At 36.5% G+C, this 12034-nt stretch overlaps 1 protein-coding gene across 1 annotated transcript in view; it reads left to right on the plus strand.

Annotated features, from left to right (window-relative positions):
* GTF2B (general transcription factor IIB) overlaps positions 1 to 9364 on the plus strand; it is a 31972-nt gene extending 22608 nt beyond the window's left edge. The window contains exons 3-7 of the mRNA XM_036758003.1: positions 256 to 389; positions 5692 to 5838; positions 5975 to 6104; positions 7014 to 7295; positions 8851 to 9364. Of these exons, the coding sequence (XP_036613898.1) occupies positions 256 to 389; positions 5692 to 5838; positions 5975 to 6104; positions 7014 to 7295; positions 8851 to 8984 (827 nt within the window). The 3' untranslated portion in view covers positions 8985 to 9364. The remainder of the gene's footprint in view (positions 1 to 255; positions 390 to 5691; positions 5839 to 5974; positions 6105 to 7013; positions 7296 to 8850) is intronic.
* Positions 9365 to 12034: the final 2670 nt, after the last annotated feature.

Here is a 12034-nt window from a genome sequence, read left to right on the forward strand (position 1 = left end):
TAGTACATGCTAAACACTTCAGGGGAATTTGTTGTTTTGTGCTAATTGGTGTATGTGCAAGCGTACACACACATGCAGTCTTTTTTAAGGTGGGATCTCTCTTCAAAAGAAAGCCTCTAGAGGAGGATTGACATTTAAGCTGATGTCATCCATAGAGAAAAGTGAAGAATTATAACCTGACTTAATTTTTTATATGGTGTTCAGAAAACAGAAATTTAATGATTAAATTTAAAGTTGTGTATATTGCTTCTTCAGGTGATCGTGTTATAGATGTGGGATCTGAATGGAGAACGTTCAGCAATGACAAAGCAACCAAAGACCCATCTCGGGTTGGAGACTCTCAGAATCCTCTCCTGAGTGATGGAGACTTGACCACAATGATTGGCAAGGTATATTCTGTCATTTGGAAAACTGTTCTCTTTTGTGCTTCACCTGACATTGGTGGAAGGACTAAATTATGACGTTTCATTTTCAGCCATTAGAAGAAATGTGAACTAAGTCAGACGTTCTTAACATCCCAGGGTTTTTCCATGTAAATCAGGTTATCTGTCTTAAAAAATGGAAGTGTGACGGAAAAGGGAAGAAATGGCATTTAAATTGGGAGATATATATGACCTTTGGAGGGTCTTAGTGATTTTTCCATGGTAATGTTTACTTCACCTTAACTAAATTTAGAGTACAGCCCAGGGCAAAAGATGTCTCTGTTACAGGGTAACTGTGTCCCTTTTCTTTGCTGGCTCATTTTTAGGGTGGAAGGAAGGCTCAGTCAGGAGCTTAAAGAGGTTGGGGAGGTCCCCAAAGCAGCCACTACCAGAGATTGGGCAAAGCTAGGATTAGGGAAAAACTAGTTTTGTTATTTTGAAGGACACTTGAGATTTTATAAATGGTGGTTTTTAAAAAGGAAGTACTGTAAAGGCTCTGTCCTTTCATAATAGAGTTGCGTTTGCATCAACCCAACTGTACAGATTTTGACTGTTGTGCAAATATATAAATGGAATGTTTGATACTTGAATTCCCACTGTTCTAGGTGACATTTAAACATGGAGAGATTGATTGATAGTGTGTGTTCCCATAGCAGTGACCAGCGTTCTTGGAGTTGGTGGCACTTTATCATTAGTTTAATTTCATAACATTCTCTCTTCCCTCAAAATTGTGTACATCATTTGTATGTGTGAAAGTTAATTTTAAAAACTTCATTATAACCTTAATAAAATGTATGTAGCTGAGCACCCTTGCTTTGTCACAGAAGCAAGATATGGGAATTATTGTTCTAGAAATGGTCTATACATCTTATGGTGGTGTCACATAGGGACTTTGGAATGTGTCCCATTTAAGTCAGGTGTGGGGGGAGGAGAAAGGTGTTGGTGGTTGCCTTGTTCTTCTTGTTTTTTTTTTTCCTGTCCATTTCTTAAGTATAGTTTCTAGCTAACAGTGAGGAAACTCAGATTCTTTTTTTAACTAGCAGAAACTTTTACTATCAATGCAGTAGTTAAACTTGCTTAGTAACCAAATTAATTTCAATATTGAAAGTAACATATTTCTTTGTTTTCCTCATAGTTGTCCATCTTGATTTTATCTTGTATTACATTATATTCATATACCGCAATTTAACCAATTCCCCGATTGTTGGACATATTAATTGCTTCTAGTTTTGAGGGAAGGTTTTTGGTGTTAGTTTTTTGTTTGAAATTACATACAGTGCTGTTGCAGAAATCTGAAAAGCTTTTTGTTTTGTTTTTTGCTAACACTTTCAGAATATATCACCAGTGTTGGAATGATTGGGCCAAGGGATATCTGTGATAATTTGTATAATGCCTAGGTATTGGTGTGCAGCTAGAAAGTGGATTTGTATATTTGTTTCTCTCCACAACCTTGTCCATATTGTTTCTTTAATTTAAATTGTTGTCAGTTTTGGGTGGAAGACATTACCTCAGTGTTATTTTTATTTGTAGTTTGATTATTAGTAATGAGCAATTTTCTCTTTTGAAAATCCTATCTCCTTTAGCCATTTTTCCATTGTGGCCTGGGAGTTACAACTGACTTTTTTATCACCTTATCTATTTTTGCTGTAAATATTTTTCTAAAACTTTTTCTTTTCTGTTGTACAAAAATTATTTTTATATGGGCAAAAATATCTATTTTGTCTTCAGTGATTCCCTCCAGTTTTTCAGTTAAAAAATCCCTAAACCTCCCTCAGCAGTGGCAAAAAATACTCAATTACTGTTTTCTTCGGTCTTTTCCAATTTTTGTGTATATCACAAGAAGGAACTCATTGATACAGTATGAATCCAAATCCCTTTTCTACCAAATTGCAAATGAATTTTCCCAAGTGCAGTTGCAAAATGGATCTTTTCCCTAGTTTTTATTTTCTAAAAGTTTAAAAAAAAAAAAACCTAATCTTTTGTATATACATGATTGGGTGTCTGGTATATCTATTTCTTTCTTTTGGTCTATTTTTCTAGGACAAGTTTCAGTAATAATCACTTTGTAATGCGTTTTAACATCCATGAGTACAAGATCCCTTTCAGCAACTTTTCTTTTTCTATATAATTTCATTATGATTTTTGTCTGATTCAGTAAAGAAGACCCTTCAGTGGTTTGGTTAATATTTCATTAAATATATTAGTTTAGGAAATGCTCCAGTTTTTACCATACTAATCAAATCCATTTATAATCATTTACTATTTCCCTTGATTATTTCTGCCTTCCTTTATTCATAATTTTTATACAAATCTAGTATATTCATCTTTATTACAAGTAAATATGAACATGAGTGATTTTTGTGGGTTAGTCAAGTCTGCAACTTGAACTCATTTTCTCCATTAATTTTGGTAGTTAAGGTAGTTAACATTTTCTTGATATACCCTCAGGGTATATCAAATGAGACTTGGACCCTTTCATTTCCAGTGTTACTTGCTCTGATATCTTCTTGCTTATTAAAGTAGTTAGCATTTGCAATAATCTTGTCAGAAAAGGTGCTGATAGGGGCATCCTGGCTTTCTGCCTGTTTTTAGTGGAAATTCTTCTAATGTTTCTCCATTGAATATTACAGTTGTGTTGGGGATAGGGAATCTCTAACCATTCCTTTAGAATTTGTATCATAAATTGATATTGAATTTTATCAGATACTTTTTTCTAATTTGGTTGAGAAAATTGTAGTTTTGGAGAGTTTTTGTTTACATTATTTATTATGGTCTTTCAGGTATTGAATCAGCCTACCATAAACTGGGCTTTGTCATAATGAACAATTTTCTCAATGTATTGCTATAATTTCAGTTGACTGCTATTTTATTTAGTATTTTTGTATCTGTTTATTAGCAAAATTGGTCTCTATAGTTTTTTTAGCTTATAACTGGTTTTAAAGTCAACACCATATTTACCTCATAAAGGTACTGATTATTATTCATATTTGTTTTATGGATTGTTCTTGGCGAATTTGAAAGAATTCTGCTCTGAAATTGGATCACATGCTTGGTGTTTTGTTTTTTGGGGGGATTGATACTTTGGGTCAGTATATTGAGATGGATTGAACTTGTAGATGTGTATTCTTTGATTTTTGGATTATGATTTTCTGTTCATTTGCTTTTCTTACATTTAAGTGATGCAGTAATCTGCAAATAACTGAGGCTATCTAAACTGAAAAGGCTAGTGGGAGGCAAATAGTGCCTGCAGGCTGTGTATGTTGTTCTATATCAGGTAGCTTGAATAATTCACCTTTTTAAAAGAATTCTTTTTTGCATTCTGAATACCAGATCAAGAGAGGAGAATTAAATATGAAAATGAACTTCTGTGTGCATAGAACTTTCAAAGTGTACTGCTTGTCTTTGCTTCTTTCCAACTTCCTTCCGTTTTTTCCTGAGGATTTTAAAAAATACTTAATTGATCTTTTTTTCTTTTGTTCTTCCTTTTGGCTGTTCTATCCCTACCTTCTCTCTCCCTTCCATCCTCCATGTAGTGGGGGTGGGGTGTGTCATGGGGGTAAAAGGGAAGAAAAGAGAAACAAACCTCTTGTAACATATACTGCTTGTGAAGGAGAAAGCATCTACACGTTGTCCCATTGTCTGTGCATCATTCTTCATCTCTAATCTATAAATTATCTGAGAGGGGTAAGGTAGCATGCTTCCTCTTTGGTCCTCTGGAGTCATGGTCTGTCACTAGATTGATCAGAGTTCTAAAATAAGGTTTTTTTTTTCCTTACCATGTTACTATTGTATAAGTTGTTTTGATACTTCTCACTTCATTCTGTCATTTCATGCAAGTCTTCCCAGGTTTCTCTTAAACCATCCCTTTCACCATTTCTTACAGCACGAGAGTGTTCTGTGGCATTTATATATCATAATTTGTTCAGCTATTTCCCAATTGATGAACACTCTGACTTTCTAAATGTTTCTGTATTTATGGGTCCTCTTTTTTTTTTTTTTTTTAATCTGAGAGGATATACACATACATATTACATATATACATATATATACACACACATATACACAGAGACACACATACTTATACATCTAAAGAGAGGCTAATTATATTACTGGGTGAAAGGATATGCATAGTTTATTGACCTTTGGGTCATATTCCAGATTGCTTCGTGGAATGGCTGGACCAACTCATCATCTGCTGGCGTTGCATTAGTATGCCTGGTTTCTACTGACTGTCTTCCCTTTTTGCCAACTTTGCCAATCTGATAGGTGTGAGGTAGACTGAGAGATATTTAAGTTGTATTTCTCTAATTATTAGTGATTTGGAGCATTTTTTTAATATGGCTGTTAATAGTTTGGATTTCGTCCTTTAAAAACTGCCTTTTCACATCCATTTATTTGAGAGATGGTTCTTGATCTTATAAATTTGGCTCAGTTAACTTGTATAGCTTGATTTTTGGACATTTAATAGAAACTGGATGAAAAGATTTTTTTTAATTTTTCCAGTTTTAACTATATTGGGGTTTTGTAAAAACAATTGATTTTGATATAGTAAAAAATCTTCTGTTTTATCTTCTGTAATCCTTTTGGGTCCTTTGTTTAGGCATGAACTCTTTCCCTTATCCAGAGTTCCCTTCTTTGCTCTTCCTATTTATGGTGTGATCTTTTATATCTAAATCATATATTGGAGCTTGTCTTGGTATATGGCACAAGGTCTATTCCTCTTCTGCCCAATTGCTTCTTGCTTTCCAAGCGCTTTTTGTTGAATGGTGGAGCCTTACCCAAGTAGTTGGGATTTGGGGGTTTCTTGAGTATTGTGCTACCAGTGTTCATTTGCTTATGTTTGTTCTATACCTGATCTGTTCCACTGGTCAGCCTCTCAGGTTTTTAATCATTACCAAATAGTTTTGATGATTACTAGTTTGTAGCGTAGCTTGAGATGGAGCACCGCTAAAATTGGCCCCTTCTTTACCACTGTTTCTTACTGTTTCCCTTGATAATCTTGACCTCTTGTTCCTCCAGATGAGTTTTGTTACCATTTTTTGTAACTATAAAAATGATACTTTGGTAGTTTAGTATGACTTTGAATGTATACATAAATAAAGTAAATACACTATTTTAAAAATTGTATCAAGAGAAATTCTGTAATTATTTTGCTGTTCATACCATTTAGTTAAAATCACAATTCCCATTCCAAAGAACCTTGTTTTCTATATATGCAATTTTAAAAGAAGTTAGCAGTATACCTAGATCTATAATTCTTATTTTTTAGGGCACAGGAGCAGCAAGCTTTGACGAATTTGGAAATTCAAAGTATCAAAATCGCAGAACTATGAGTAGTTCTGATCGTGCAATGATGAACGCTTTCAAAGAAATTACCACCATGGCAGACAGAATCAACCTCCCTCGAAATATAGTTGTGAGTTCTTGTCTACGTCTCTTGAACTGTGCTGGCATTGACTTAGTTTGCATAATATAATGAGCATATGAATTTTTGATATTGTGGCTAATTAAATGGCCTAGAGTTAATTAAACTTAGTTTCTTTGATTTGAAGGATCGAACAAATAATTTATTCAAGCAAGTGTATGAACAGAAGAGCCTGAAGGGGAGAGCTAATGATGCCATAGCTTCCGCTTGTCTCTATATTGCCTGTAGACAAGAGGGTGTTCCTAGAACATTTAAAGGTATGTTACTGACATTAAATTTATTATCCAAAAAATGTTAATTTCATAGATGCTGGTTAAAAACAGGTTCTGAGTAAATTATCTGTTTTCAGCAGTAGCTTAAATAGTATCTGTAACAGACATCTTTTTTTTTGGCAGTCTTTTTCACAATGCAGTTTGACCTACTTGAGTGTCATCTTTGAGTTTCCCTTTGTTGCTTTGATTACAGACAGTTTCTACCTCTCCCTCTGTCTTGATTTTTTTCAACTATTTTATCCTTTAATTAAATATTTTGTTACCTTAATTTTTTTCACGCTAAGCATACTTATCAAAACAGAATAATTTGATATAGTAGTTGACTGTATTATCTTGTAGTTGAAGCCTGGTGACATAGGATAGCCTTGTGGAGTGATAACTTGGGCATCTTCAACTTAAACTGAAGCACCTCAGCATTCCTCTGGAAATGCTAGTGGATCTCTGTCCCCACTCTTGCCCTCATGAGATAGAAGGAGTTGAGGATTCCCTATTTATGTTCAGTTCTTCAAGAGAAGGCTTGATATTTTTTATTTGCTCATTTGTTGAATTTTTGAAATAACTCAAGTATTTATCAGAGAATCACATTAATGAATCCATAGAGACAGAACAATAGTTCTTGTTTTAATAATGTGTAAGGTTTGCAAAAAGCTTTTCCTCAATATAACAGTTAATTTGAAAATGATTATCCCTGTTTTATAGATGAAGAAGCTTGAAATTCTGATAAATATTAAATGATCAACGTGTCAGACAGAATTTGAATATATTGTCTTATTATAGCCTCATGCTTCTCTCTTTAAGGGAAAAAGTACTATTTTTGTTGACTAAGAAATCTTAAATAATATGATCTAAATTATACTATAGCTAAAGTTTCGTGTGTTTTGTTTCTGTCTTCAGAAATATGTGCTGTATCACGGATTTCCAAGAAAGAAATAGGCCGGTGTTTTAAGCTAATTTTGAAGGCTTTAGAAACCAGTGTGGATTTGATCACAACAGGGGATTTCATGTCAAGGTTTTGTTCAAACCTCGGTCTTCCTAAACAAGTACAGATGGCAGCCACGCACATTGCCCGGAAAGCTGTAGAGTTGGACCTGGTGCCTGGCAGGAGCCCCATTTCTGTGGCTGCTGCAGCGATTTACATGGCCTCCCAAGCCTCTGCAGAGAAAAGGACCCAGAAAGGTAAGTGTTTCATTAGGGCCAGTGGTGGCAATAGGAGTCTGTGTGGGTTCTGTGCATGATGATGGGCTCAGCCTTCTGTTAAGTGGGTACCAGACTCTAAAACCAAGTGCTCCTTTTTTTCCTGGTAGGAAACTGTTCAAACCGCTGTCAATGGTTTTTTGAAATCCTTTCCCTCTTTAAACTTTTTTGCTTTCTGACTTCTTCCGTGGTATTGTTTTTTTTTTCCCCTCTTTGAAAAGCTATCACTACAGATTTCACCTTCAGAGGTTGTATGGTGTGGTCAGAGTTCAGTTATTCTCATTAATACTGTAAGTAAACTTTGTTAGAATGACATGAAATATTTATGGCTTAATCTGACAGCTCTGATGATTATCGCTGTATAAAAGGAAAAGGCCATTATTTATTTTTTGTTTTATTTGTATGTCTCTTAATGGAGCGGCAGAGAGTTAGGGTTCAGGGGATCCTGGCCAAAGAGTCAGGAAGACCCCTGTCCCTGCATTGCCACTGGCTGTTGTAGAGCAGCTGCCAGCCCCTTCCCAAAAAGGGAATGTTTATGTAAGGACTCTTCATGCAATCTCCAGCTATACTTTCCTATGCTAATATGGACTAAAGTGATCATTCTATAACATAATTAGGTATAAGTGTTGAGGACTAAGCCTTATGTTTTCCAGGAAATTTGAACTAATGTCCTTTGAAGGGTGGTTGGTTATTGAAGAGAGTGGGTGGGTTTTTGTGTGTGTGTCTAAGCTTGTGTATCTTGGTACATAGCTCAAACTTGATGCCATGAGATCAAGGTCTCCCTGTATGTCTTAGTTTTAGTTTTATCAGCTTAAATGTCTACTTTATAGCCACCCGTGCTAATAAAATTAACAGCATTATAAAGCAGTGGTGAAAGAGCAGGGAACAGTTTCCGAAAATCCAAGTGCTGGTCTTATCTCCCTTTTCCTTCACCGCCACATCCCCACAACTTTAGACTTAATGGTGAAGCTGATAACTTTCTAGTGTGAGAAGACTGGTGAGCAGCAGCAAGAGCACACATTTGATATGTGGGCCAGTCAGCACAGCTGTGTGACTTTGTCCACCAGCATACAAGTCCTGTCCAGAGGCAGAGGGTGAAGCTAGTCCAAGGTTAGCATGTGGAAAGGGATTGAAGGATTATAATGTGTGGAGGACAGTGTAAAGCTGAACTGGTTAACAGTAGCATCAGTATTTTTAAAAGGAAAGAAAATGAGGCTGGAGTGAAAAGCAGTCTGATTGACTGGAAAATTTAGAGAGCTTACACAATATGGTTTATGAAAATGTGATTTCACCGGGACACAGCTCTTTAAGAGACTTGTGCCATAAAGAAGTACACTTGTGTCTTATCAGGCTGAGGTTTTAGGTGGTGCTCAGTCATGCTGTAAACACTGCCTAAAGCAGGAGTTCAACTCTTATCAACTTCTCGAAAAATGACCTTTCTATTTCTTTCTGATACGAACGCGTTGTAACATAAATGTGGGAAAAGAAAAACTATAGAGTCTGTAATTTTTATGTTTGCTTGTTTTGGGCCTCTTAGAAATTGGAGATATTGCTGGAGTTGCTGATGTTACAATCCGACAGTCTTACAGACTCATCTATCCTCGAGCCCCAGATCTGTTTCCTGCAGACTTCAAATTCGACACCCCTGTGGACAAACTACCGCAGCTGTAAATTGCTCCATGTATTTTAAGGTTTCATGAACATTGAACTTGCCCATTGTAAGAACTGTATAAAGTGCTGAGATTGAGCCTTCCTAACACAAGGTTGGAGAAACAGACATGAAGATGCAGCAGTATGGAACATAATGCACATTCCAAGGCTAAGCAAAATAATTGTGTGGCATTTCGTATGTATATATTAGTGAAAGTAAATATTTAATGGCAGTTAAGATTAATTTCTTATTGTATTTCATTTCTTTTGTAGCATTCTAGTAAATTGTATTTTGGAAGATATTTGAAATTATGTAATTCCTGAATAAATTGTTTTCCAAAAATAACTTGTTCCACAAATTATGTATTTCATTGTGAATAATAAAGTGAGTCTGAACAGGATCATTTCATAATCTTGACAATTGTTTTCCTGTCTAGCATGGCACACAGACAAGGCCAAAGACTTTATTTATGGCCAATTAAAGAAGATACACAATAGGAGGAGGAGACCCTAAGTACGCTAAATAATCTATTCCTGGAATAAAAGCCAAAAGTCCTGAACATTTTGTCTCATTACTCAGAAGAGAAAGTGACAATGCTCTGTCTTTCAGGTGTTTTTCTTTTCCCCTCATCTTATTTTTATGGCTATCTTTACATGACCTTCCTTTTCAAATATCTCCCCTGTCTCCCCACCATAAACAAAGAATGGAAGGGAGGAGCAGTTCAGGGAATCTGCCAGCACAGAATCCCCAGTGTTCTGTCTCATCACACCTCCCTCACTTTTGTACAAATGGGGAGCTTTTTTCCAACTCTACTCTGGAGCCAAGCTTGGTCAATTAGAATTCTGCATGAAGCTCTAGCCCTGACTTTTAATACCACTTTCTTGTTACTCATAGATTTGCAAAGAACAATGCATGAAGATACAAAGTGGTTAGAGTTATACAAAATAGCCACCAAATACTCAACTGTCAGGGAAACAATACAGCGATACTTAATAGTGCTAAGGTTTTTAGGTTCTCAGTGTTGTATTAATTACTACCACAACACTGCAATGATAAGTATTAATAATAGTGGAAAAAGGAAATACTATTCTGTGCCTTTTGACCTTGTGTATGAGTTGCAAATTTTTGACTGCTTGTGGGATTACCAAAATGTATGAGACTGTCCCTTCCCATGGAGTTTACAGCCTTGTAGGATAAGTGACAAGTACACAGAAGAGGGTCTAATGAAGGTAGGACAGGCTGTGAAGGGTCATGAATGGTATAAATGCTATTGGAGTATAGGAGTGTTATTAATTCTAGTTGGGATGTTCCAAAAATGCCCCATGGAGTAGTTAACACAGCCACAGTCTTTAGAATTGTGTAGGATTAAGAGCCAAGATGGCAGAGTAAAGGCAGGGACTTGTGTGAGCTCTTCCCCCAAACCCCTACAAATACCTTTAAATAATGACTATGCAAATTCTAGAGCAGCAGAACCCACAGAAAGCATGAAACTCTTACCCCATCAAGACAACTTAGAAGGTCGGCTGGAAAGGTCTATTGCACAAGAAGACCAGTGCAGTCCAGGACCATCCACCCAGACCAGGCCTCAGTAGACCAGGGTGACTGAATCAGTGACGGCAATGGCAGTTTCTAGACCTCCCAGGCCACAGATGGTAAGGGGATCAGACAACAAGTCAGTAGGAGATTTATACGGGTCTCTTTGTTGGCGCCAGGGGCATATACTTGGATCTAGGTTGCAGTCTCAGTGCAAGGAGGAGCACTAGCATAGCCAAGCTTGGAGTTGCAGGGGAACAGGGACCCTGGACAGTTCCAGAGTTGAAAAGAGTGCTTGTGGTGGCTAGCAAACCTGTGCATAGTACAGGAGAAGAGTAAATACCCCTTTCCCTAGATCATACCACCTTGGAAGAGCCAAAAACTTACAGGTTGCCAGAATTGCCTCTGAAAAGAGCTGCTCGAAAAACGTGAAGCTTGAACATTGCCACCTACGCTTGGGAAGCAGAGCCCCACTTTAGCATAGTTAAAAGTTAAGAAAAAACCTGGAAAATGAGCAAACGACAAAAAAAATATTCTGACCATAGAAAGTTACTATGGTGACAAGATCAAAGCACACACCCAGAAGGAAAAAACAAAGTCAAAATTCATGCATCCGAAGCCTCAAAAAAAAAAAAAAAAGTAGGAATTGGTCTGAGGCTGTGGAAGAGCTCAAAAAGGACTTTAAAAATCAAACAGGTAGAGGAAAAATTGGGAAGAGAAATGAGTGATGCAAGAAAATCACGAAAAAAAGAGTCAAGAATTTGGCAAAGGAGGCACCAAAAATATTGAATCAACACCTTGTAAAAGACTAGGCCAATGGTAAAAGAGGCACAAAAATCCAATGAAGAAAAGAATGGAAAAGCAGAATTGGCCAAATGGAAAAGATATACAAAAATTCACTGAAGAAAGTAATTCCTTAAAAGTTAGAATTGGGCAAGTGGAAGGTAATGACTTAATGAGACATCAAGAAACAAAATCAAAGGAATGAAAAAATAGGAAATGTGAAATAATCTCATTGCAAAAACAACTGATGTGGAAAATAGGTGCAGAAGGGACAATTTAGGAATTATTGGACTAGCTGAAAGTCACGACCAAAAAAAGAGCTATCATCTTTCAAGAAATCAAGGAAAACTGCCTTGATCTTTCAGAACCCGAGGGTGAAACAGAAATTGAAAGAATCTACTGATCACTTCCTGAAAGAGACCCCAAAGTGAAAATTCCCAGAAATATAGCCAAATTCTACACCTCCCAGATCAAGGAGAAAATACTGCAGGCAGCCCCCCAAAAAACCCAAATATCATGGAGCCACAGTCAGAATAACACAAGATTTAGCAGCTTCTCCATTAAAGAACTGGAAGGCTTGGAATGTGATATTCCAAATGGAAAAAGACCCAGGATTATAACCAAGAATCGCCTATCCAGCAAATCCTTCAGGGGAGAAAATGGGCATTCAATGAAATGGAGTACTTTCAAGCATTCCTGATGAAAAGACCGGAGCTGAATAGAAAAATTTGACTTTCAAATACAAGATGCAAAA

This window comes from Trichosurus vulpecula, chromosome 4 (assembly GCF_011100635.1).
Source record: "Trichosurus vulpecula isolate mTriVul1 chromosome 4, mTriVul1.pri, whole genome shotgun sequence".
Taxonomy (NCBI): domain Eukaryota; kingdom Metazoa; phylum Chordata; class Mammalia; order Diprotodontia; family Phalangeridae; genus Trichosurus; species Trichosurus vulpecula.